Source organism: Homalodisca vitripennis, chromosome 4, assembly GCF_021130785.1.
Source record: "Homalodisca vitripennis isolate AUS2020 chromosome 4, UT_GWSS_2.1, whole genome shotgun sequence".
Taxonomy (NCBI): Eukaryota; Metazoa; Arthropoda; class Insecta; order Hemiptera; family Cicadellidae; genus Homalodisca; species Homalodisca vitripennis.
In genome coordinates, this window is record NC_060210.1 from 156,671,172 (window position 1) to 156,696,679 (window position 25,508).

Here is a 25,508-nt window from a genome sequence, read left to right on the forward strand (position 1 = left end):
AAAAAATGGGTTTTTAAATAGTTTTTTTTTTTTAATTTTAAGTACTGTATTACTATTTGTTAACCCTTTGGACGCCAACGTCCGGTTGATCGGATCGTCGAAGTCTAGTCGAAAAACGCCAACGTTCGATCGATCGGACTGCCGAGGTCCGGGCGAAAAGCGCCAACGTCTGATTGATCGCCGTTCGAGAAAAAAAAAAAAAGTAAAGTATGTCTTATTTTACCAGGCGAAGTTAGGGCTAAGAAGCCCTCTCTAACACTTAACCTGGGGACCAACGGCTTAAAGGTGACTTCCGAACCACCACCAATGGCCGGGCAGGCGGGCCGCTTGCAAGGACAGGATCGCTCAGCGGTCACAAACAACATCTTTTAAAAGTTATTTTTAACTTGAAAAGTCTGTTTAAACTTTTTAGGGCTATTTTATAAGTAAATAAGACTATATGTAATCAATTTTGTTCAGTTTAGTGTCCACCCATAGTGTTTCCCTAAACACACGTTAGAATTGACGGGGACAAATGTGTATATTTTGTAAATAATAAATTATTTTGTTGACAAAGATTTGTCTTACTTTTTTGAAGAAAATCTATGATATAGACATATAGTAGTGAGAAGATGCTCTCATTTTAATACTATGTAGCCTAAGTATGTACAAACGTATTTCCTGCTGTAAAATTAATATTCTAGTTATAGTACATTTTTTTCTAATATCAACACTAATTAAAAGTATTTTTTGTGAAACTATTTTTCAACTTTCAGTTCTAAATTTTTGTGAGCAGTCTTACATATAATATCTGTAACGAATAAAAATATCACCGATAGATAAATTTTTTTTTCGTACCGATATTTTGGCCTGAAGTGAAATTTTTATGTAAACAAATGTTTTGGTTAGGCATTACCACATCGTAAACAATGTAGTTCCATTCTAAATGCTATTTATAATAACACTGTTTGATAGCGCAAATAAGTTTCTACAAATAAAAAATAAACATTCAATTAACATAAAAACTAAGGATAATACAGAGCAAAGCGTAATAGGTTACAAAAACTTCAAATCAGGGCTGGCGGATTTGGCTAGTGCAGTTGGTTCGGGCACTAGCGTGATGGGTAGGGCGGCAGCCTTGGGCGTTGGCGTCCAAAGGGTTAATGTTGATTTTTTTATTTTTAAGTAGTCTACAATATGACATAATTGCTTTCCTAAGATAAGTCAATAATACCCTGTTTTTTTGTATTGTATATTTGGTTGTTTGGAAATCTTATTTACTCATACAAGAGTAGCGTAGCTTATATTTGACAAAGTCATCGGTTTTATAGCTGTGCTATAATGTGAAATATTTGTGACAATAAAGATTTATTTAATGCTCAAGATCACAAAATAGTCAAGCTTCCATCAGCTGCTAAAAATGAATATCTTAATGTAGAGAATTACTAAATGTTTTAAATCTAAGTACAACTCTTCAGCTTTCAGGAAATGTAAATAAAAATTGGAAAAGTCCACATAATCTTTTATTCGTGAGCTGAATTATGATCCTTGTTATCGACTGGCAGCGTAAAAATGCACAATTTAGCATTATGCAAAGTTTCATGTTATCAATGGTGCCCATCACAAGATTCTACGACAAATTATAACCTCAGTGGAATTTTCCAAACTAAAACAATTCTGTTATTGTTGCTAGGCAAGTGGCGGCAAAATAGGCATTCACAAAATGTCAATAGTTTTGTATTTCCTACCCACAACAATATCAGTCGGTAATGTTTTATGCATGAAATTGAAACATTATGCTTAAAATCCCATTTTTCCAGTGGTGTACTGTTTATTTTGGTTTTAAAACGGTTTATAACATCAAATCTCAAAAAGAAACAATATTGATGCAGGCATCAATCAACAATTTTGGTCAATTGCCGCTTATAAGGTTAAAATTTATATAAACCTTTCATACATATCTTACAAACAATAAATTTTTTAACACAAAAACAATGAGAACAACATATTGTTATTGGCTAAGCATTACCAAGACCTATGACTCAAGGACTGGAAAAATGTTATTTCTGTCTGTCTTTCCACACTGCATCAAGGAAATAAACTGATCTATACACTTGAAAGTTTGCATGAATCTTCAATTCTATATAAGCAACAATAAATTCAATAATGTTGCATATCACTTCTTAGGATTTGGCTAAGTGTTAGCAAGTATTTTTACATTGGTTTTATAGGTATCCATGATGACAATGAGAAAATAGCAGAATAAATAAATTTGTAAAACTGATTCAAATCATATGAAATTTCAACATGTGATTTTTATTCATGCAGTAAAATTAAAAAGAAAATATAATAGAGTGTAAAGTCAGTGTAAAAGTTGGTAACAAGATTTGATTCAGCACACTCTTGTGTTGCAGTACACTCCGGAGCGTACCTCACTGGAACTTTTATTATTTAAACAATTATAAAAAACCTACTTTAATAAGAAAAATGTGAATGTGCCATGGGCAAGAGAGAATCTATAGACTTTAAATTTCCCATGGAACTTCATTTCTACATGAACAAGAATGAGTTCTATAATGATGGATGTTCAACCATGGAATTTGACAGCAACATTGAAGCCATAATTTTTCTTTTGCCTGTTGAGGGAATGTAAAATTTTCTTTTCTGTTTGATTGTTTTTGTATCTATCTATCTGAAGGATATTTCAAGAATTAAGTGAGCTAAAAGTTTGAAATTGTACAAGCAACCTCAGGGAAGTCTGTTATGCATATACTGTGTGGCGTACTCCTTGTTCCTTGAAAGTGATGTAAAATAATTATATTTAATAACTTGTAGTACATCAGTTCAACTTCCAGTGGCATGACACTAAAATAGTCACTAAAAATAATAAGCTTGTACATTTTTCAAAAAAGACTAAGATTGTAAAATAAATTATCTATGATACTGTATTGAAACTAAACATATTATTTGTCAGTAATTAAATTCAGATTATTTTATATTTTGGTTATTTATGCATATTTCATATCATTAGAAAACAATGAACTAAGTTGAAATTAATATATTAGTTACATTTTCAGTAGTATGAAACATTTTTATAAGGGTTTAAAATGGCTTAACATTGCGTGCCCTTTATTATTTGAGCTAACGGTGTCAGTTCAAAGTTAATACATTACAAAAAATAATTTAAGACACAGTAATTATCAAAAGAAGTGTGTTATGACAATAATAAAGCTTAACAAGGCCATTCACTTATCATGGTATATTCTAAATTGAATCCAATATTAATATGCCATTTCTAGGGAATTCTTCACAGCCTTTGCACAGTCTTTGTATATTTCTATGGAAGTCTCCCAACATTTATCTAATTAACTACACTCCTTTTAAAGTTATCCTAAATATTTCACATAGGAAACCAGTACAAGATGTACAGTTAGACCTACAGAAATGCTTGTCAATGCCCATTGTGTTATATAGATGTGTGCATTTATATGCACTGTACATTTTTTTAACTCATAACAAGTGAAAAACATAGAGTATGTATCTTACCACTCAGTGGACTGGAGGCCGAAAGGAATACACTCTTGTGTCCTCTGTTCTGCATTTAACAATAACCATAGAATTTCTTGGAATTATGCTCTCAGCTAGGTTTGGCGTTTTCACAGTAGTACAATAAAAATTTGGTGGAATGTGCTCAGATATTTACATCAGTTTTGTTTGTAAATGGGAGTTGGTCATATGTTTTGTTCACTTCAGAGCTTCTTTAATTAAAAGCCGAGTAAAATATTTTTGTTTAAAAACATACATGTGATTTGTTAGTCTGGTTTTGAACTAAAATAAACATTCCTATAAAATAAACATTGGAACTTTAGACCTGTGGGGCACAGCTCTATAGTCCAATAGTCACTACAGTCCAATGTATATCTAATCCACTAAAAAGCACATTTACAATGTGAGAGCTCTCGATTGATACAAAATTTAGATTAATAGTTTTAGATATCTAAAATTGCCATACAAAATCAGGATATTCTTTTAATTATATATAAATGTATGGTTTGTAAGTAGAGCAAGAAATTGAAGAGAAAAGAGGCAGAGAAACATACGTTTGGATAATGTGTTTGATTATGACTTTTTTGAAGTTTCTTTTTAATCATTACTAAACATGCTGTTCTTTTACGAGTGCAAACCTTTATATCCCCTGATAATTTTTTTTATTACATTTGTTTTTGTGAATTTTGGCATGAACATTTTAAAACATTTGTAATTTTTATACTAGTTAAAATATATTTTATATTTAACAGTGGTTGTAATATGATAAACATTCATACCCAATGAAAACACTAAAATGTGAACAATTTCAGGGTTACAAATGTTTAAAAGTTAAACAAATAACACACAGAAGCAAACTAACAAAACAAGATAGAACACAGCGTTGTTTGTTGTTGTGTCAGCTCGCTAAATATTACATACTATGAACCCTATATATATATTTCAAGCATTTGATTTTCTATATTCAACTAAAAAACTTAATTAAAACTTCTTATTGACTAGTTTTCTAGACAATTCAGGAATTTGGATTTTGAACAAGCTTTGAATAGTAATCACCACGGGTGCCACCTGTCTTGGAAAGAAGTCTGATGTCGGAGATGACCATGTCTCTGGAGACAGCCTTGCACATGTCGTACACAGTGAGGGCAGCAACAGTGACAGCGGTGAGGGCCTCTATCTCCACTCCTGTCTGGTTTACACAAGTCACGCTGCTGGTGAGCACCACTGCAGAAGCAGACTGGTCCAGACGTGCACGCACATCGACATGTGCTAGCGTGATATTGTGACACAGTGGTACCAACTCCCACGTCCGTTTAGCAGCCAGTACTCCTGCCAGCTGGGCCACTGTTAATACATCTCCTTTCTTGATGTTGTTGTCAGCAATCAGCTTTGCCACTTCCTTGCCAACTTGTATTGTAGCTGTCGCCTCTGCTGTACGCTCACTTATTGCCTTTTTTCCCACATTCACCATAGATGCTTTTCCTTCATTGTCTACATGAGTTAGGCCAGTCGACATCTGCCTGATTAATTTTTTATTTTCCAGAGTTTTGTTCAATAAAAATCCACCATAAAGAGTGTAGGGATGTAGATTTTGAACATAAGCTTTATTGTACAAGTTGACTGAATTTTCTTGGCCAGACAGTATTAATGTTGACGTTTCATCGGTGAAGTATCTACCTGGTATAACAGGAAACAAATTTTATATTAGAATTTCAAGCAAGAAATGAAGACTTTAATTACATTTTTACATTGATATCTAGCTGTATTTTAATAAATTATCATCCCTAAATGTTCATATTCCATATCTCATACAAGGGCCACCCAGAAAGCAATTATGGTAGGAGAAGAGGTGGAGTTACTGCACACATCTTGGTGTTCAATCATTCTGTGAGTTATTATGTAGCCAGCCATGTTATCATATAAGTTCAAAGCTATTCACCACTTTATATTGAGATTAGGAAATGTTAACTAAACACATAACTAACAATGGATAACACATGTTGAGGGAAATTATTCTTATTATATAAACTTTTAGGAAGTTCAAAGCATTACATATGCCATTTTAATTATGTATAAATGGGTTTTGAAGCAAATAATCCTATCTGAATGAAAAATTTTTACTTTAAATTCATAGTATGAGCTGACTAACAGCTGTTATGAAAATGAAATGAAACATGGTTTGATGGAGGCGAAGTTAGGACTATGAAGTCCTCTCTTCCACTTCATTTAAATCCAAATCACCATATTAAAATAAACGTAGAGAAAATATTTATATAAATGTTCATGCTGCATTTAAATCACACGGAGCTCTCAAAATAATGTGCTTTTGTGAGATGAAAGCTTCATATCCTTTTTATACTGTAATATATAAAATAATTTTGTGATATGTACCCAGTACGCCGAATTGAAACATTTTCCTGAACTAAAATATGACTGAATTTAAATACGTAAGGACTAAATATTTATGCTACCTGATTTACTATGTAATTTAAATAATCATATGTATTTCAGATGTGCATTATTGTACTTTGAATGTATATTGTTTTGTAAATTTAGCACAATAAAAGGTTTTTCAGAAATAAAACCACCCTGGCCTGATCCTCTACTTCCTCTATCAAGCCTAATTTTTCTATAGATTCTATTTATTTATCTATCTGTTGGCAATGTTGAATATGAAGAATGACAATGTATTGGAATGCTTTATGTAATCCATCTAAACTCTTCTAATGCATTCATAATACACATCTATTATGATTCAAAAGTAAGAGTTCATGTTGTCTTTGACATATAAGTAGTCATGTTTATATTTTAGATGTGATATGCAAAGGCAGGCTTGAACCTAGATTTAAAGGCCCAAAATGTTGGTGGTATAACTTCTAGTGATTTCAAGAATCGAAATATTATAAAAATAATTTATTATAAATCATATTATACTAAACTGTGTTTTAGTTTTATTATTTGTACTAATTTTAAAGTTTCTAGTACTCTTAGTTTCTATTCTAATGAAAATATATAATTCTTCATGCCGGAGACACAATTTAAGTTGCTATATTTAATTTACGTACTTGAATGCTATCCTCCAATCAAAATCATTGGTCGATTGGGCATTTGAGCTAAGTTGAACATGCCTGCAACATATTAATATTAAATGTTTGAAAGAGTTTTAAAAGAAGATACTTAACATCTTAGTGTGGTATGAGACTTGTCCTTAAGACATACAGAATAGTAGTTACATACACCCGCCACAATGTGATTAAACGATACCGCTCTATCTATAAATACTTTTTTAACACCTTCAGTGTGGCACAAGGAATATTTGGTCCTGAAGGCAGCTTGTTGCTAGATACAACCACAACAGTCCATGTTAAAACAAATTTTAGAACTATAATAATAAAAATTTAATCATCGATTAATAAACAATATTTTACTATAAATTACACCAAGAATAGAATATCAATTTGCAGTAATGTTGCAAACATATTCAGGCTGATGCATAACAGATTAGGAACTCCTACAGTTTAAATAAACACATACAGTAGTTTATTTCACGTTCTCGAGTTTTATTCAAAAGTAGATCTTGTTAATTATTTAGAAAGATATCTTTACATATCATGTACTCCTGATTTATTATAAGGATTAAATCATAGTTAGTAGTTTTTATAGCGTCATTTAGAAAATGCTGCGAGGCCATTGGTGTGTGAGATATCCGTATAAAGGGAGTATTTGTAAGGCATTGGAATGTTATCTGGAAAAATGCCCAACAAAGAAACCTCAACTGCTTTCTTTGTAAACCTAGCAGGATTAATACTTAAAAAGAACAATTTCCAGTTTGAAGGTAAGAATTTTCTGCAAGAAAGAGGAACCGCAAAGGGTACCATCTTACGCCAATTTATCAGCATTGCTTGAGCAGGCTTTTCAGAACAAATAACTGAACCTCCAAATATTTTGGTTCCATTACATTAATGACATTTTTATGATATGGACTGCTGGATGAGATTCTTTAATGCTTTCATTGCTAACAAATACATTTAAACTCATTTGGTGCACTAAAAAATATAGAAAACCATAAAAGAAGGTCTCAGATCTGAGAAGGCTGTACCCGGAGAAAGTTTGGCATGTCTCCAATTGGAAACGTTAGCAGTGAATGTGTTAAGCAACTTCCTGGTAAAACTCAACAAATTCAGCTCCCTGCAATTTACTCATACAGCCTCCATTACAGACAATGTTTTTAGATGTAAACATTGCCTAATGAAGTTCATTTCAAATCAACAAACCACCTGCAATACCTTCACTTCAATAGTTTCCACCCTAACAATGCCAAAAGATACATCCCATTTACCCAAACACAGTACATATGCTCCAGTGGGAATGAACTGAAAACTTTTAATAACGCAATCAGTGAAGATTTTTACAGTGGGTAAACCCAAGGAACCTAGTCTAAGAATAAATCCACCTTCCTAATCTAACAATAGACCTCCAACCAAAACCAATCTGATAAGTTCCTATCTCTCACAATAATGTTTAACCATGGCCTACAATACCTAAATTCCAAATTAAAAAATATGGCTTCAAACTTTTAAAAGCCTATTGTCGATCCTGCTTCCCACACTGGCTCTCCAACTCAAAGGGGCAGACAAATGGAACGATCTCTTATGGCTGATAAAGATTGCAGTGCAATCAAAAATTTCTAAGTATGTGTACTATTATGTGTCTTTATGGGTTTCTTTCACATTAGTAGACCCTACAAGGAAATTTTCAAGGTAAGCTTGCTGATTATCCTATCCATAGTAATAAATATATTTGACAGTTTTTATACCATATGGAAGGCCAAAGAAAGGTAATCAATTTCATATATCATAATTTTTCTAAAGGAAAATAAAATATAATATACTAATGTAACCGTAAGCAAAACTTTACTGTGAAAGAAGTTTATCATAAAGTAACTATTCACTTAATTTTTATATTTTTCTTGCAATTTTATTGAGTATAGTTTATAAAATAAAACATATAATACACTCTATATTATTTACAAAAAAAGCATAAACAAATTCCTAAATGAACATATTATTTCCGTTTTCTATATGAGTTTGTGTTTAAATATAGTTTCATCTAATACTTTTCAACAACTAATCTGGTCATCAGCAATATTGTATCATATATTTATATAATACCTTAAAGAAAAATATTCAATAAAACGATTTTAAACACAGTGAAAAAATAAATTAAACTATGTTCTTACAATACCTCATAGCGTGACAACAGACTAAAAATTAACACGTTTTCACTTTGAAGTAACTTATTTACAGTGTTGTTAAACAACAAAAAGTATTACAGTGACAATAGCATGTTTTTTAATGCTTGTCCATAATTATAAAAATAAGCAACTATCAGCATGTATAAATAAAACCACATTCGAACTGACAAAAAAAAAAAAATGGTTATAGTTCAAAGACCAAAGAGAAATATATATATATATCCAATATATCAATATTTTGTAACCTATTGAATATGATGATACAGTTAAATGACCGAAATTACATAGTACAATAATAAATATTACTGAATATATGAATCGTCGATGTGTGTGATGCTGATACTTACGAACTTTTTAGTACAATAATAAATATTACTGAATATATGAATCGTCAATGTGCGTGATACTGACGCTTATGAACTTTTTACATATTTGTACATGACATCAGAGGTTAACAACTCAAATGATTAATTTATTATTGACTGCTAATCTGAGATTTTATTTGACCTAATAATATTTGTCTGTTACCTGCATGTTGCCTTTTTTTTCGCCTGACAGCTGCACCAATCATATTCAGTAAATCATCTTCACTACAGTTATTACGAAGAGCATCCCTGAAATAAAAGCTGGATTATACCTATCTTCATACCAAATGTAGTAAGATAGCTATTATTTTGAAAGACCATTGAACAGTTTTCCTAAATTAGATATACAATTAAATATAAACAAGCCTTTTGCTATACAAAAATGTATTGAAAGAGTTTTTTTACAGTGTTTCTACCTAGTTACTCATTCTGTCCATTTTTTCTACTGGAGATCCAATTTCATAACCCCTTTATTTCATCACAAAACAGTGTGCCAGGAGCCATATCAGTTGCTAACAAACTGTTGCTGTTTCATCTTGTCATTAGTTGTGAAGCACAGCAATCTCCATGTGCAAGTTATATGGTAACTGATCCGGATTGTAGGATGGATGTGGCAGGAGTGTTCAATGCGTTGTTGCCAATAACTTTAATTTTTTTAACACACAGACCACCAAACTGCCGAGAGCAATGTTACCACAATCGTGCGTGACCGGCTCGCACTCTTTACTGCAAGACATAGCTGGTAGATGTATTATGAATGTAGTAGTATTAAGAATTATGAATCTTTCTCAGCTGCTACACCATTCAAAATAGGTCAAGAGCAAAACTAACAAAATTACGGTTCTTTACAAACTGTTTTAGTACCTAATTAATAAGTATGCTCATTTTAGTAGAACATGAAGAGTTGGTAAATAATAAAAATAGATTACAATATGTGAGGAGATCTTTCCCAGTGTTTTGCCTTGGCTCTGGGCGGCTTGATCACAAGTGTCATTTGTTTGCAAAAAAGCGTTATCTTCAGCCTCATAACTTGTCAGAAGCACGTGACAAATTTCAAGACATACAGCTTTCTACTTACATTACGAAAATACGTTTCAGCTGCTATAACATTCTCATTGATGATTATATATTTGATTAACCCTTGTAAAATGTTATTTCAGTTTTTTCACATCTTGCTGGTCAGACTCAGTAAGCAAGATTGTTCTTTTGCTAGACATGAGATATAGGACATAAGCTATTTATTATATAATTTTATATTACATTTTTTACTGTCAGAATTTATTACTGGAAATATACTATAGATCAATCAATATTTTTATGGAAAAGGTAAAATCACCAGTTAGCTAACAAGTGTGGTAAAAAGTAGGCTATTATATAAAGTTGTGTGAATATATCCATATACTATTCATGAACAACTTGACCTTTAGCGGATATATCTACAAATAGTTCACTACAAACACAGTAATGTACGGATATATCCACATCCGTTCCTAGAAGGCCGTATAACTAGTTAATAATTTAATTATCTAAACTAAAATTACAGTACATTGTAAGATGTAAATTTGATATAGGTAACATTTTCTGTTAAAATTGCATTATTATTAAAAAAAAACCATAAACTTTTCTACATGTAAAAATGTTATTAATACATAATTGAGCATAAAGCTTTTCATAACAGTGAATAAATTCATTATTATAAAAAGTATTTTACCTCCTTAATTACCTTAATTACCTCCCCCTTAGTCGATGACCAGTACAACTGGATAGACAGCGTCAAAGTAAAATTAATTTTAGAATATTTACAATATTTACATTTTTACATGGCGCCAGGGCTTATGATAGTGCATTACACTATGAATAGTGAGTATTAAACGTAACTATAAAATTAATACAGAAATAATTTAATTAATGTCAAATTAATCTCAAGTTACCTCAAAGAAATCTCTGTATTCCCAAACAGACAAACTTTGAGACTTCCATCGGCCATGAGTCTGATACGGTTGCAAGTTCCACAGAAGTGGTTACTCATGGATGTAATGAAGCCTATCTGTCCTTTATGGCCAGGGACTTTGTAAGCCTGAAAATATATTTTTTTTCAAAACTTTGTAATTATTAAAATACAATTCATTATGTATTAATTTATAATGCTTTATTTTATATTAAAGTACAATAGTCTTTCTAATCTAAAACCTGCTAATCCAAGAATTGTATTAATTTAATTATACTTGTAAGGAAAATTAACAAAATTACTGAGATTTCTAGGAAAAGCTATGTATTTTATTATTCACACAAACAGGTACAAACATATTAGAATATTAACTCTGGAACAGCTGGTTAGTGCCATTTTCAGGTTTTTCATACGCTTGAGCTAACAAAAAAGTGTAATACTATATAATTTTACACTGTTTTGGTAAAAGGTAAACACTATTTGAATCTATGTTTAAAGGTGAACAAACCAGAATGATATTTTAATATCAAATGATCAATAATTCTTTTTTATTTGAAAAAACTTAAAATATCGGAGAAAATCCTTTGCATTTTGGGAGAAATGACTGGCAGTTCCGGGGTTACAGGTACATACTTTATGTTTAGTTAGTAAAAAGTCATCCGAATTGCAAAAGAATTTGGTAGTATCTACATTTATAAAAGAACTTTTTACTTCTTTTATGATGTTTTAAGTATCTATAACTATTATTTTATATAAATATTTGGTATACAGCGAAATATTTTACACTTATCACATGCTTTTTGTGAATTTTAAATACATTTGATTGTATAACACTGCAAAACATGCTTCCGAAGTCCCAATGTTATCTAAGACAGTATTTTGTTTGTTTTAAAACAGCTAATTATTCAGTCCACAAAGTAGCTTAATATTAAATTATTTCTCTATAATTATTCACGCTCGTCTTTTGTTATTTCTTATATCAAGAGCATAACACTTTCAAATTGTTAGGAGTAAACTAATAAATCAGTCATAATAATATGAGAGCTGACATGTCAGCCATCACATCAGGACAACAAAACTTTTATTTTCAGTTCCTCGCCTCTGCTTTTATCTTTAATTACTGAGTAACGGTATGATTTAACCAATTTGCATTGTTAAGAACTGACTATGATCCACCTATAAAAAATAGAGCTGAAACTGATTGATTACTTACTGTTCTTTACACAGGAAAATATCAATCAGTGTTATATCTGTGTACAATAAGTGGATATCTTGGATTGAAAATTTAGTTATAATAAACTGTAGTTGTCTTAACTGCATGCTTTTACAAACAACTACAGGATTATAAAAACATATTTTTCATAATTTTCATTAATTCAAAAATTTTTTATGAGAAAAATGCAATAACAGTTTTTGAAATAAGAATTAGATTCCAATTATTTTAGATCAGTGGGATTCAAATGAATTGTATATCACATCTTGCATTGTGGTAGAGCACCATTTTTAGGTTCTTTCACATAACTATGTTTGATATACATTTATTATTTTTCCGTGATTGAAAAAAAAAAATATATATATATATATAAAACAAAATTAGAATTTTTACTACAAATAAAATATGTGCTGCCTTGTTTTTGATTGAAAAGAATTTGCTAAACAAGATGTCACAGAACCAGTTGCTCAATCTCATATTGTTGATCTACGACAACACTGCCAGTTTTGTACTTAAGCAGTAGCAATAATTTATAAAATTACACAAAATTAATTCTAAACTAATTGCTTACTTTTGATGTATCATTCGGCTTGTTAGCTAAAGCATGGAAGCCAGGGTATACAGTCTGTATTCTCTCAAGCATTTCTCTAAAAGGTACCATCTTGTTACCATCCCACTTATTACCAGTAAATGGCATGTACTCTATGAAACGCACATCGATTGGTCTATCGGCTGTAAATTGGACAAAGTCAAGGATTTCATCATCATTTAATCCTCTCATCACAACAACATTTACCTGGAACACAACAAATTCTCATAAACCCCAGATAGTAAGTAGTTGACACTTATTGAGCTACACTGAGGTTACACCTCATAATCCTGAGTATTCTATTATCACTTAGTTAGCTCATAATAAGTTTGAGTGCCTTGTACTCTGAACTCAGGATGACCACATTTAGTAACACAGCAGTTACACATTTGATTCTATTCATCTCTTTACAATACGTAAGTCCTTCTGATAGGTGGGACCAGTAAAATCTCTTTCAAATAAAAACAATTATATCTACACACAAAAACTCCATTTTTGAGTTATACCCTGAATGCTGAAAATGTAATCTCAAACAAAGACACACCAGTAGTTTTATGTTGTGTTTGTAGATGCTACTATTTAGATATTTCAACAACAAAATTCAATTTGATAAGGTAATTTTCTAGCATATTAGATTAATAGTTACCTATTAAATATATCATTATAAATACAAATAATAAAAAAAATTATTACATATTACACAATTTTACAACATTCAAGGTATGTTCAAAAACTGACAGAAATTTTCATCTAAAAAAATATTTATTTATTTGTTTACATTAATGTCACCTTCAAAACAGTCCCCATTAGACATTATACACTTGTGTCAACAACATTTCTCAAACAATCTTTGGGATAGCCTTTAGTTCTTTCAGTGATGCACTTTTAATTTCATCTATGTTTGTAAAATGACGGCCCTTTAAAGGTTCGCTTTATTTTTGGAAATCAAAAACACAGAGCCATGTTTGGAGAATATAAAGACTGGGTTATCTGGTATTGTTACATTATTTTTTTTTGCAAAACATTCATTAACATGCAATGAAGTGTGAGCAAGTACATTGTCATGGTGCAAAAGCCATGCGTGAATTGTTTTGCCACAATTTTAGGTGTTTTTTTTTTTTTTAGATTGCTTATCGCAAATGGCGTTGAACTTGCAGGTAGTACTCCTTATTGAACGTTTAACCTTGTGACAAGAATTCATGATGCACCATTATTTTAAAATAAAAGAACACAGTGAGCATAACCTTCACGTTCGACTGCACTTGTCGAACTTTTTTCGGTCTTGATGATCCAGAATGCCTCCACTGGGATGATTGAGCTTTAGTTTCAACATTATATCCTTAACCCATGTTTCGTCACCATTTATTACACGTTTCAGTAATTCTGCATCGTCATTGACTTTATTTAATGACTTCTGAGCAATATCCATTTGCCACTGTTTTGTTCAAAATTCAACCATTTAGGAACCCATTTTTGCTGCCAAACATTTTATATTCAAAACATCTGAAAAATTTCTTGGCATGAGCCTACATCATCAGCGACTTCTATGATCTTAATACGGCGATCGTTCATAACCCTTCTTCCACTTTTTCCACGTTTTCATCAGTTGTTGATGTGCTTGGACGTCTGGAGCGTTCATCTCTTCAAACGTGTCTTGACGGCTGTCTTTGAAACGTTAATTTCGTTCATAAACCCTTGTTTTACTCACAGGACACTCACAATAGGCCTTTGTTAACAATTCCCACATTTTGTTACACTTTATTTAATTTTTTACACAAAATTGTTATACGTATTCTTTGATCCATTTTTTGAACAAATGAAAATCGCTGAGTTTCTCCAATCTCTTTCTTCTTCTTCAACAAACTAATAATTCAAATCAAAATCTATGTGCTCACAATGAGCCAATGGCTCTGTTAATACCCCTTTTCTTCCAATAATACTTCTCTTAAAAATAATTGGTAAACAACTAATCACCATCATCATAAATATATAATTTATATAACTAGTAAACTTATATCATAGGTAACTTATAACAAGTAAACTTATATCTAGTAAACTTATAACAAGTAAACTTGTTAAGATTTAAACAAAAGATGAAAAAAGAGACTAGAGGTAGATGTTTAGTCCACTGACAAGAAGGAGTGGAAGTCTATAGTGAATAATTATAATTTCAAATAGAGTAACCAAAGGACACTTTAATTTCCCCTCATTTAATCACTCATGAAAATTATTAAACAGACTCTGTGATACAAATTGTGCAATCTAAACTAATAAAACTAAAATGAATTATTGATATACCGACAGCCATTCATCAGTTGCTTACAGTGATGAAAGACACCCATCTAGCTGCTGTCACTTGTTTATAATAATAACTGTACAATCTTTACAATGCATATTAAGATATATATATATATATATATATATATATATATATATATATATATATTTAAGCTGTAATTCACAACCTTACTTACTTTCACACCTACATATTACTTTCACTCCAAACACATTCATACGTTCTTACATCAGTGTTGGGAAGTTATGCTTTAATTATGTGGGAAAATTTGAATTTAGTTTTTCCAGCGACTTTTCATAAATTTTCGATCAGATTAGAATGCCTTGGTGGTCATAAAAACTGCAGATTTCAGATTTTTTTACATCTTCAGGAAGATGGTTGATTAACTTGACACAAACTTGAGCAGGAAGGCGTTCAAATGTGAATTCTATGTCACTGCAACCGATAACTGTCTCTACCCCTAGTTTTTTACCGATGAGTGTTCCTTCCCTAACTTATCTCGCACTTAAATATGCAATAAATAACAACCTCAAGTATTTAGAAGAAGGGTAAAGTCAATTATCTAAGCTCAATGAAAGGATCTCAGCACAACTCCATTACTTTCAAACGCACAATAATTCTCACCACTTTCTTCTGTAGCCTAAATCAAATTGTATGTGGCACAAACACCCAAAGTTATGTCACAATGTATGAGATCATAATATGCTATTTTTAGCACTTCTTGGGAACATAATTGTGAAAGACTACGCAAGTTATATATACATATTTGAAGTAACCTTAAAGCAGACATGGTTAATGTGAGTTTCACAGGTTAAACCTAGATCAAGGTGAAACCTCCAAAGGAACTTTACAGAATCAACTTCCTCAAAAATACCATCATCTATTCTAGCTGCGTAATGAACTGTCAATAAGCTTTGTCTGCTTGTATTATAATGTTATTATTCACGATTAGTAGTTTATTTGTTTGCTTATGTTTACATATTTCTTCATAAATATACTTTTTATTTAACAAGAAAAAAATTTTAAACATAGACTTAGTAGGTAATATTTTAATGCTGTCATAAGTATGTTATGCCAAAAATGCAGCGAATGAGGAATGATGTAGACCTGTTAATGTGCTCAGTAAATGTAGTAATGATGTGCCCAGGCAATTAAATAGTGCATTGAAGAGTGAACAAAGATGGAAAATTAAGAAATATCCATTTTGTCCTAAAATACTCTTTGTTACATGCACATTTGTCCTTAATATTTTTTTAACTTCATATTTTACTAGCAAGACAAATGTCAACCAAAAATAAAACTTACTTTAGGTGTATATCCAAGCTGTACAGCAAGATCGATTCCTGCAATCACTCTTTGCCAGCCTTTTCTTCTAGTTATTTGTTCAAATCTCTCTGGTTTCAATGTATCTAAGCTGATATTTAACAAATTTACACCAGCTTTCTGTAACTCTACCAACTGGCGAGTCAGCATCAGTCCATTAGTTGTTATTGCTATAGTATCCAGTTTTTTGAGCTTGTGTAAACTTTCTAAAACGAGAAATTCAATATAGAAAAATTATGTAAATATGACTAATAAGATAATATTTACATATCGTTAAGACAAGCTGCATGATCAGTTTAAATCTTTAAGAATTAATACAAGCCATCAAAATGGTTCAAGTTTATTACAAAAAAAAAAAAAAATTTGATCACAATTTATCATAACTACTCTGATAGTCATGTCTACAATTTTTATTAAAGATAAAGCAAATTTCCTTTGCAGGTTTTGCTCCTAATAAAGATAGTGAAGAATTTTTATTTTGAAATTATTTTTTACAACTTGTACTACATATGACACAACCATGAAGGCAGTGTAATTATTACATCATATTTGTTTGTATTCAAGTTGATAAACACTGTACATTGAAAGAAACATCGCAAAACTTTGCTATTATTGTACATTGTGAAAAAGTGTAATAATGTTGAAACTGACATAATGTCAGTTTCAATTATCTATAATATAACTTTATATTGAGAGTATTAACGGTTTTAAATAATTGATCAAATTTATTTCAAATGTGTTATGATGTACTTTAAATAGCTATTAATGATCTATAACCATTTATCTCTTTTCAAAAATGTCAGTTCCTTGTTCTCATTAATCTTAAAAAACATTGAATTCCTCTCTCATTTTTTTAGGAGGGAGAGAGTGAATGAAACACATTTCTTAAATCCTAACATGAGTATTTTCATTTTTTAATAAACATCTATAAAATTTATTGTATATGTACACTCTTTTTAATTATGTTAAGGTTTATGGAAAGAATAGTATTTTTAATTTAATAGCTTGAATAGCATATATTGAGATAAGAACATGTTTATAACTAGTATATTATAGAACAATTCAGAACAAAGTATTTTACATGTGAAATTTAACATATTTTCAAACATCAGTATTTGATTGGTTCCAGCTACCTTTTATGTACCTCTGTAATAACATGGTGCACAAGCAATTTTGCTTTATGTAGTGAACGTACCATCAATGTAAACTATATCCATGTGAACAGAGGGCTCTCCTCCAGTCAGCCGCACTTTGTTAAAACACACTGGTGCGCAAAGATTTCAGCTAACTGTACTGTACTGTACGTACAAACAATGTGAACTATACCCCTGTGAACAGTGGGCTCTCCTCCAGTCAGCCGCAGTTTAATACTATGACGCACAAAGAGTTCAGCTAACTGTACTGTACGTACCAACAATGTGAACTATACCCCTGTGAACAGTGGGCTCTCCTCCAGTCAGCCGCAGTTTAACCCTTTAAGCGTCATGAAAAACTGGACCTGATCTTTGATTAAGTTACAATTTTTTTTTTATTTCCAATGTGTGAAGTTAAATTTATTTTTGTTTCTGTATGTCAAAATAGAGTTATTTAACAGTCAATAAAATTTGTTTAGTCCTTTTTGGATTTTCTAGGCTAATTTTTAACTTTTGAGAATATCGTAGAATAGCAGTATAGTTGTCACTAATTTTGTTATCATTTATTCAGTAAGTTGGGGAATGAAACACAGTTTTACAGATAAACATATACTATATAACAAACTAATAAAATTAGAAAAATACAAAATTAGCCAAAGAGTGTTTATTAGTGCAATAACATGGTGCACAAGCAATTTTGCTTTATGTAGTGAACGTACCATCAATGTAAACTATATCCATGTGAACAGTGGGCTCCCCTCTAGTCAACCACAACTCGCTAACACCTAACTTGCTAAGAGTTCGGCTAACTGTACTGTACGTAACAACAATGTGAACTATATCTCTGTAAACAGTGGGCTCCCCTCTAGTCAACCACAACTCGCTAACACCTAACTTGCTAAGAGTTCGGCTAACTGTACTGTACGTAACAACAATGTGAACTATATCTCTGTAAACAGTGGGCTCTCCTCTAGTCAACCACAACTCGCTAACACCTAACTTGCTAAGAGTTCGGCTAACTGTACTGTACGTAACAACAATGTGAACTATATCTCTGTAAACAGTGGGCTCCCCTCTAGACAACCACAGTTCGCTAATATAACTTGCTAAGAGTTCAGCTAACTGTACTGTACGTAACAACAATGTGAACTATATCCTTGTGAACAGTGGGCTCTCCTCTAGTCAACCACAACTGGCTGACACCTAACTCGCTAAGAGTTCGGCTAACTGTACTGTACGTAACAACAATGTGAACTATATCCCTGTAAACAGTGGGCTCCCCTCTAGTCAGCCACAACTCGCTAACACCTAACTCGCTAAGAGTTCGGCTAACTGTACTGTACGTAACAACAATGTGAACTAAATCTCTGTAAACAGTGGGCTCCCCTCTAGTCAGCCGCACTTTGTTAACACCCTGATGCACAAAGAGTTCAGCTAACTGTACTGTACGTACAAACAATGTGAACTATATCCCTGTGAACAGTGGGCTCTCCTCCAGACAGCCACAGTTTAATAATATGACGCACAAAGAGTTCAGCTAACTGTACTGTACGTACAAACAATGTGAACTATACCCCTGTGAACAGTGGGCTCTCCTCCAGACAGCCGCAGTTTAATAATATGACGCACAAAGAGTTCAGCTAACTGTACTGTACGTACAAACAATGTGAACTATATCCCTGTGAACAGTGGGCTCTCCTTCAGACAGCCGCAGTTTAATAATATGACGCACAAAGAGTTCAGCTAACTGTACTGTACGTACAAACAATGTGAACTATATCCCTGTAAACAGTGGGCTCTCCTCCAGACAGCCGCAGTTTAATAAAATGACGCACAAAGAGTTCAGTTAATTGTACTGTACGTACCAACAATGTGAACTATATCCCTGTGAACAGTGGGCTCTCCTCCAGTCAGCCGCACTTTGTTAACACCCTGACGCACAAAGAGTTCAGCTAACTGCAGTATTTCTTTGGTTGTTAACAAATTATTTTTTGGAGTCAGCTGAACGCCATCTGCTGGCATACAATACTTGCCTGCAAAACAATATAATTTTTACTTGTTATACAACATTTATTTATATATTTATACTACTTCATACCAGCATTCTTTTTTTAGACTTACACTATTTTGTTTGTCTTTTTCAAGAAAGAGTCAATATATATAATCTTCTAATTTAATTTTTAATACATTTTTTTAATCCTTACATGAAGCTCTAAAACAGCAAAACACTACTACAGGATGAAAAGACCGCCAGTTGTAGGCTTAATAAACATAATGGAATATATTTTTTTTAAATAGAGAATATGATAAACAAAGCGAAGACAAGTCAAACAAATTTTATTTGGAAAAGTTGTTATTAAAAACTGATCAAGTCTCATACAGCTGGACAGACAGACTTGTTATGTACCAGAAAGGACCAAGTCCCTGGACCTGTCTTCCGTGCCAAGGGATAAGTATTTTGTAACCTATGCATGATGGCTTGAGTTCAGCTCTTCTGTCTAACTGGAAACAATAGACAAAACCTCCAACCTGTTCCTTACTTACATACATTGCGTTTCCAATGCCCCTTATTCCCTTCCACCTTCTTAATTTCATATGCGAGATGTAAATGTAGTTAACACCTTCACTACTGATCTATACTGAGTGTTCTTGTCTTGTGTCTGGAGGTTACTAATGTGTCTGCCTCAGTCAACATGTTAAACTACTGTACAATAACTGTCCAGCTATAATACACGTTTAACACCTTCACTACTGATCTATACTGAGTGTTCTTGTCTTGTGTCTGGAGGTTACTAATGTGTCTGCCTCAGTCAACATGTTAAACTACTGTACAATAACTGTCCAGCTATAATACACGTTTAACACTTCCACTGCTGATCTATACTGAGTGTTCTTGTCTTGTGTCTGGAGGTTACTAATGTGTCTGCCTCAGTCAACATGTTAAACTACTGTACAATAACTGTCCAGCTATAATACACGTTTAACACCTTCACTACTGATCTATACTGAGTGTTCTTGTCTTGTGTCTGGAGGTTACTAATGTGTCTGCCTCAGTCAACATGTTAAACTACTGTACAATAACTGTCCAGCTATAATACACGTTTAACACCTTCACTACTGATCTATACTGAGTGTTCTTGTCTTGTGTCTGGAGGTTACTAATGTGTCTGCCTCAGTCAACATGTTAAACTACTGTACAATAACTGTCCAGCTATAATACACGTTTAACACCTTCACTACTGATCTATACTGAGTGTTCTTGTCTTGTGTCTGGAGGTTACTAATGTGTCTGCCTCAGTCAACATGTTAAACTACTGTACAATAACTGTCCAGCTATAATACACGTTTAACACCTTCACTACTGATCTATACTGAGTGTTCTTGTCTTGTGTCTGGAGGTTACTAATGTGTCTGCCTCAGTCAACATGTTAAACTACTGTACAATAACTGTCCAGCTATAATACACGTTTAACACTTCCACTGCTGATCTATACTGAGTGTTCTTGTCTTGTGTCTGGAGGTTACTAATGTGTCTGCCTCAGTCAACATGTTAAACTACTGTACAATAACTGTCCAGCTATAATACACGTTTAACACTTCCACTGCTGATCTATACTGAGTGTTCTTGTCTTGTGTCTGGAGGTTACTAATGTGTCTGCCTCAGTCAACATGTTAAACTACTGTACAATAACTGTCCAGCTATAATACACATTTAACACCTTCACTACTGATCTATACTGAGTGTTCTTGTCTTGTGTCTGGAGGTTACTAATGTGTCTGCCTCAGTCAACATGTTAAACTACTGTACAATAACTGTCCAGCTATAATACACGTTTAACACCTTCACTACTGATCTATACTGAGTGTTCTTGTCTTGTGTCTGGAGGTTACTAATGTGTCTGCCTCAGTCAACATGTTAAACTACTGTACAATAACTGTCCAGCTATAATACACGTTTAAAACCTTCACTACTGATCTATACTGAGTGTTCTTGTCTTGTGTCTGGAGGTTACTAATGTGTCTGCCTCAGTCAACATGTTAAACTACTGTACAATAACTGTCCAGCTATAATACACGTTTAACACTTCCACTGATCTATACTGAGAGTGCAGAGGCCAATAGTAAATGGCAGAAACAAGATGGCAGCAAAAAAGGAAGGAACAGGAGTGGGCCTTTTTTTATTATTGGTACATGCTAGATGAACTTCTTAAAAACATACTATGACTCCGCATTCTGGAATGCAGACCTATTGTGATCTGTATTTTGTAGTTTTATATTTAAAAATTGTAAGCTGTCCTCAAAAACAGGGAGTTATGGAACAGGAGCAAAATGTGATAGGAACAATAAAGTGCAGTTTTACATCCAATACGTATGTACTGAGTATGGATTTTATGTATGCAGCCTTTAATAAATGAATATAAAATCTCTGAACTTATGATTTCACTGTATATCTTTACATGAGAAAAATGTAATTTTGAAACTTAAAAAATTTTAAAAAAATGAATATTCAAAATGAAATTTTTACATACATTACATAGTACTGACAAAATTAAACTTGCTTTTTATTAACATCTAAAAACCTATTACTATCTTCTACATAGTATAAATATATAAATAAGTGATTTAAAAAGTGCTCTTTCAAACCCTAATAATAACACATGCACTTAATAAAACCAAAACACTAACTATTGTAACTGAACTAAAGAATACAGGTCACAATAGGTCTGCACTGACCAACCAACCACTGAAAACTGTACTAGTAATGGAACTGAAAATAACATTTGAAGAATCATAGTAAGTTTGGTAGACATTACATGTTTTTTTAATTCATGATTGTTGGAAAAAAATTTAAATATTTTTGCTATTTTTGGAGCATTTACTTGTGAATGTGATAAAATAGAGAAAAGAAATGTTTAGAAACCATAACCATAATTTTTATTTTTACTACCGCAAGTAATTTATGTTATTACAATCTGAATCGGTAATAAATCCTGATTATAACAACATATATCCATAAATGTTTAGGTAAATTAGATAAAGGATTTCATGAAACTTTAGAGGAAGACAAAGAATAGCGTGTCATTTTACAAAACTGTCGCTTATATTGAAAATATGTTATTTTACTGAAAAATAATTTCTCCTGTGAAAATGTTTCCTAGAAGTAGTTACAGATTTCAAGTTTTTCATAACAAAACAAATAGGAAATTGAAGTTGAATGACTGAAAAGTGTTCCAGTTTAAGTATTCTTAATCTTAGAGGTTGGGATTATAAGGGTCAACATTTTATCAGAAACAAATATTATCTCAAAACCTTTAAAATTTTAATCTACTTACATCTTAAGTTGCAGCGCTCAGTGAGAGATATGCGAAGATACGTATGTTGTCTGCCGAATGTGTCAGTCAGGTGGGGTAGATGTGCAGGCTCCACATCTTGTGAAACTGGAATCTCTGTTGCAAACTATGAACACAAGCAACTTAATTTTATCTAGTTTAATTATTGAAAATATTATGAATAAAAGGAAATAATTCTAATAATTATTTCAGCTCAAGAATTATTTTACTTTGAAAGAGATTCATCTATTATATTTCATCAGACAGAACACACGCTCCAATTAGGGCTAACTTTTGATATACTTGATTCTATGCAAACATTTATAAAAAAAAATCATTTAATTCATTCTACTCATCTTTCACCTCAAGTAAAAGAAAGGGTTGCCATATAATATTGTAAGAAAGAGAGATAAAATGACCCCTTAAAGTGGGATGAACACATTTTAACATACAAATCAATTGGAGAACAAAATAATTTGCTATTGTTATGCCTAAAATTCAACCACACATAATACAGACAAAATTAACAGTTTTCACTGAAAAAATCTACAAAATAATAAAATATTAATGAAACTAGGTTTAGATTTAGCAATTTTTGCATGAGGTACTAAAGTTCCAAACATAAATACTTTTCATTCCTAAATACGATTTTAATACAAAACTTGCATTATAGAACACACTTTTGGGGATATTTTAATCCTTTCCACATGGAAACATCACTGGTATTCATTTCAACTTGAATGTTGCCGCTACTGCGACATCCTTCGTCATCAGCTATTCTACATTATTAATTATGGCGTGTTTATAGTATACAGTTATTAATCTAACTTTTCAATCTATAGTTATCAAGCTCTGCCAGTGCTAAACTGTAATATTTGAAAAAACACAAACAATTTATTTTGCTGACAAGTTGCATTGTTAGACAACAATTATTTTACACAACGTGGAGCAGCTTGGCAACACTGGTGTTTGTTGTTTTTACGAACCATGACAGCTGTGTTGTGTGTTCTGTTGGAGATCAGTGTTAGTGTTTATTTTGATAATTTGAGTTGATCTGTAATTATTACTGCTTACAAATTTTGTACTACAAATCGTCTTTTAAATAGAGTATGGTAAGCTATCATTGATAAAATAAAGTTTTTACTAAAGAATGTTCTCTAATCTCAGGGTAATCGATGTAATAGGTGTGAATAAAAAGTAGAAGATGCTATTGCTTCACTTTTTTGAAGTTCCAACTCCATTCGATGCACATGAATAAAAATAGTACACCTACTACAATGGGGTAGAATACTCCTCAGAGCCGGATGAAATAGAGTAACTCCATATTCAGCTTGAATAAAAATGTAGATCCTTCTTCTCAGAGGTATTTACAACTTCATGATTTTTGAAGTCATGTAGGAAGCAGAACCTCTTTCCTGTCAATGTTCACTTTACATGCACCAGTTTAGGCACAAAAAAAATTATACAGTGTGTGAAAGCCAGTGAGTAACTGTAATCAACTATTAAGATTTGATACTGAGCGTTGATTCTGACCAGCAAATGATGAGGCGCAAGGCAATGTGACACTGCCACTAGCATGGCCCGTGCTCTCTGCAACTGTGGAGAGCTCAGATCTATAGTTTCATCATTTTCATAACAGTTTGTTAATTAAATAGTTTCACATTTCTAAAGAAGATCTCGCACGTTGAGAATACTTTTAGTCAACTCATCTCTGTTCAGTTCAAAATTTCGTTTCTTGGAAATGTTAACTTCAATTGATAAAAGTTCCCAACAGAGGACTTTTTGCTTCACTTAATACGATGTTTAAGAAATCTTTCTCCTAATTCTTTATCTTAAATAGTTAATATTTTGTTTCCTGTTAATTTTACAGCAGTCTTTTTCTTTAACTTTGTCTTCGCACTGTTAAGCATTTTTAACAAACAACTGTTTCCACAGTGCCTGAAATAATTACTCAGCACTCTTGTCCCAAACTTCTTTTTTCTTAACTTTATCCATACCTACCCTTTTCACTTCAAAATATATTTTCTCACTTGAAAACATTCTGCAAATAAAACAGTTCTCATGTATATATCTCAAACCACAGCATAGAGTTTTCAGTGAAGTAATTAATAGCTACCCAGCATTAGCATCAGGTTATTCACACAGAGTGGAATGATGCTACTTCTACGGTGTATATTCTACTAGGCAGTTGCCATGTTTTATTCACTTCACCCATTATTCCTTTAAATTTGTGAAATGTTTACAATCCTGAAAAAGATTATGGGATTTAAAGTTTTTAAATTATTTAAGTTCCACAAATCTGTAAAATGATTAAAGTATGAATTTTGTTAATTTTTCTGTGTGTTATAAACATAAAACAATAATTAATAGTTTATTTACAAATGGCAATACCTGTGTTATATCACAAATAAATAAAACAAGTTATGTAAATACATAAAATATCAAGCATGTTTTGTATGATTTAGAAAGTTATTTTTTGCATATTTTAGTTTATAACAGAAATGTATAAATTTATTCTTTCACTTTTGTTTT

General features: G+C 32.0%; 1 protein-coding gene across 3 annotated transcripts in view; it reads right to left on the reverse strand.

Annotated features, from left to right (window-relative positions):
• Window positions 1-2,201: 2,201 nt before the first annotated feature.
• LOC124360383 (molybdenum cofactor biosynthesis protein 1-like) overlaps window positions 2,202-25,508 on the reverse strand; it is a 28,922-nt gene continuing 5,615 nt past the window's right edge. For 2 of the 3 annotated variants that reach the window (XM_046813960.1, XM_046813961.1), the window contains 7 exons: window positions 22,980-23,103; window positions 19,512-19,679; window positions 16,496-16,719; window positions 12,877-13,101; window positions 11,076-11,221; window positions 9,308-9,393; window positions 2,202-5,202 (listed from right to left, as the gene is read on the reverse strand). In XM_046813960.1, the coding sequence (XP_046669916.1) occupies window positions 4,541-5,202; window positions 9,308-9,393; window positions 11,076-11,221; window positions 12,877-13,101; window positions 16,496-16,719; window positions 19,512-19,679; window positions 22,980-23,103 (1,635 nt within the window). In that variant the 3' untranslated portion in view covers window positions 2,202-4,540. Of the gene's footprint in view, window positions 5,203-6,590; window positions 6,654-9,307; window positions 9,394-11,075; window positions 11,222-12,876; window positions 13,102-16,495; window positions 16,720-19,511; window positions 19,680-22,979; window positions 23,104-25,508 lie in introns of all 3 variants that reach the window. The other variant, XM_046813962.1, reaches the window with a different exon arrangement.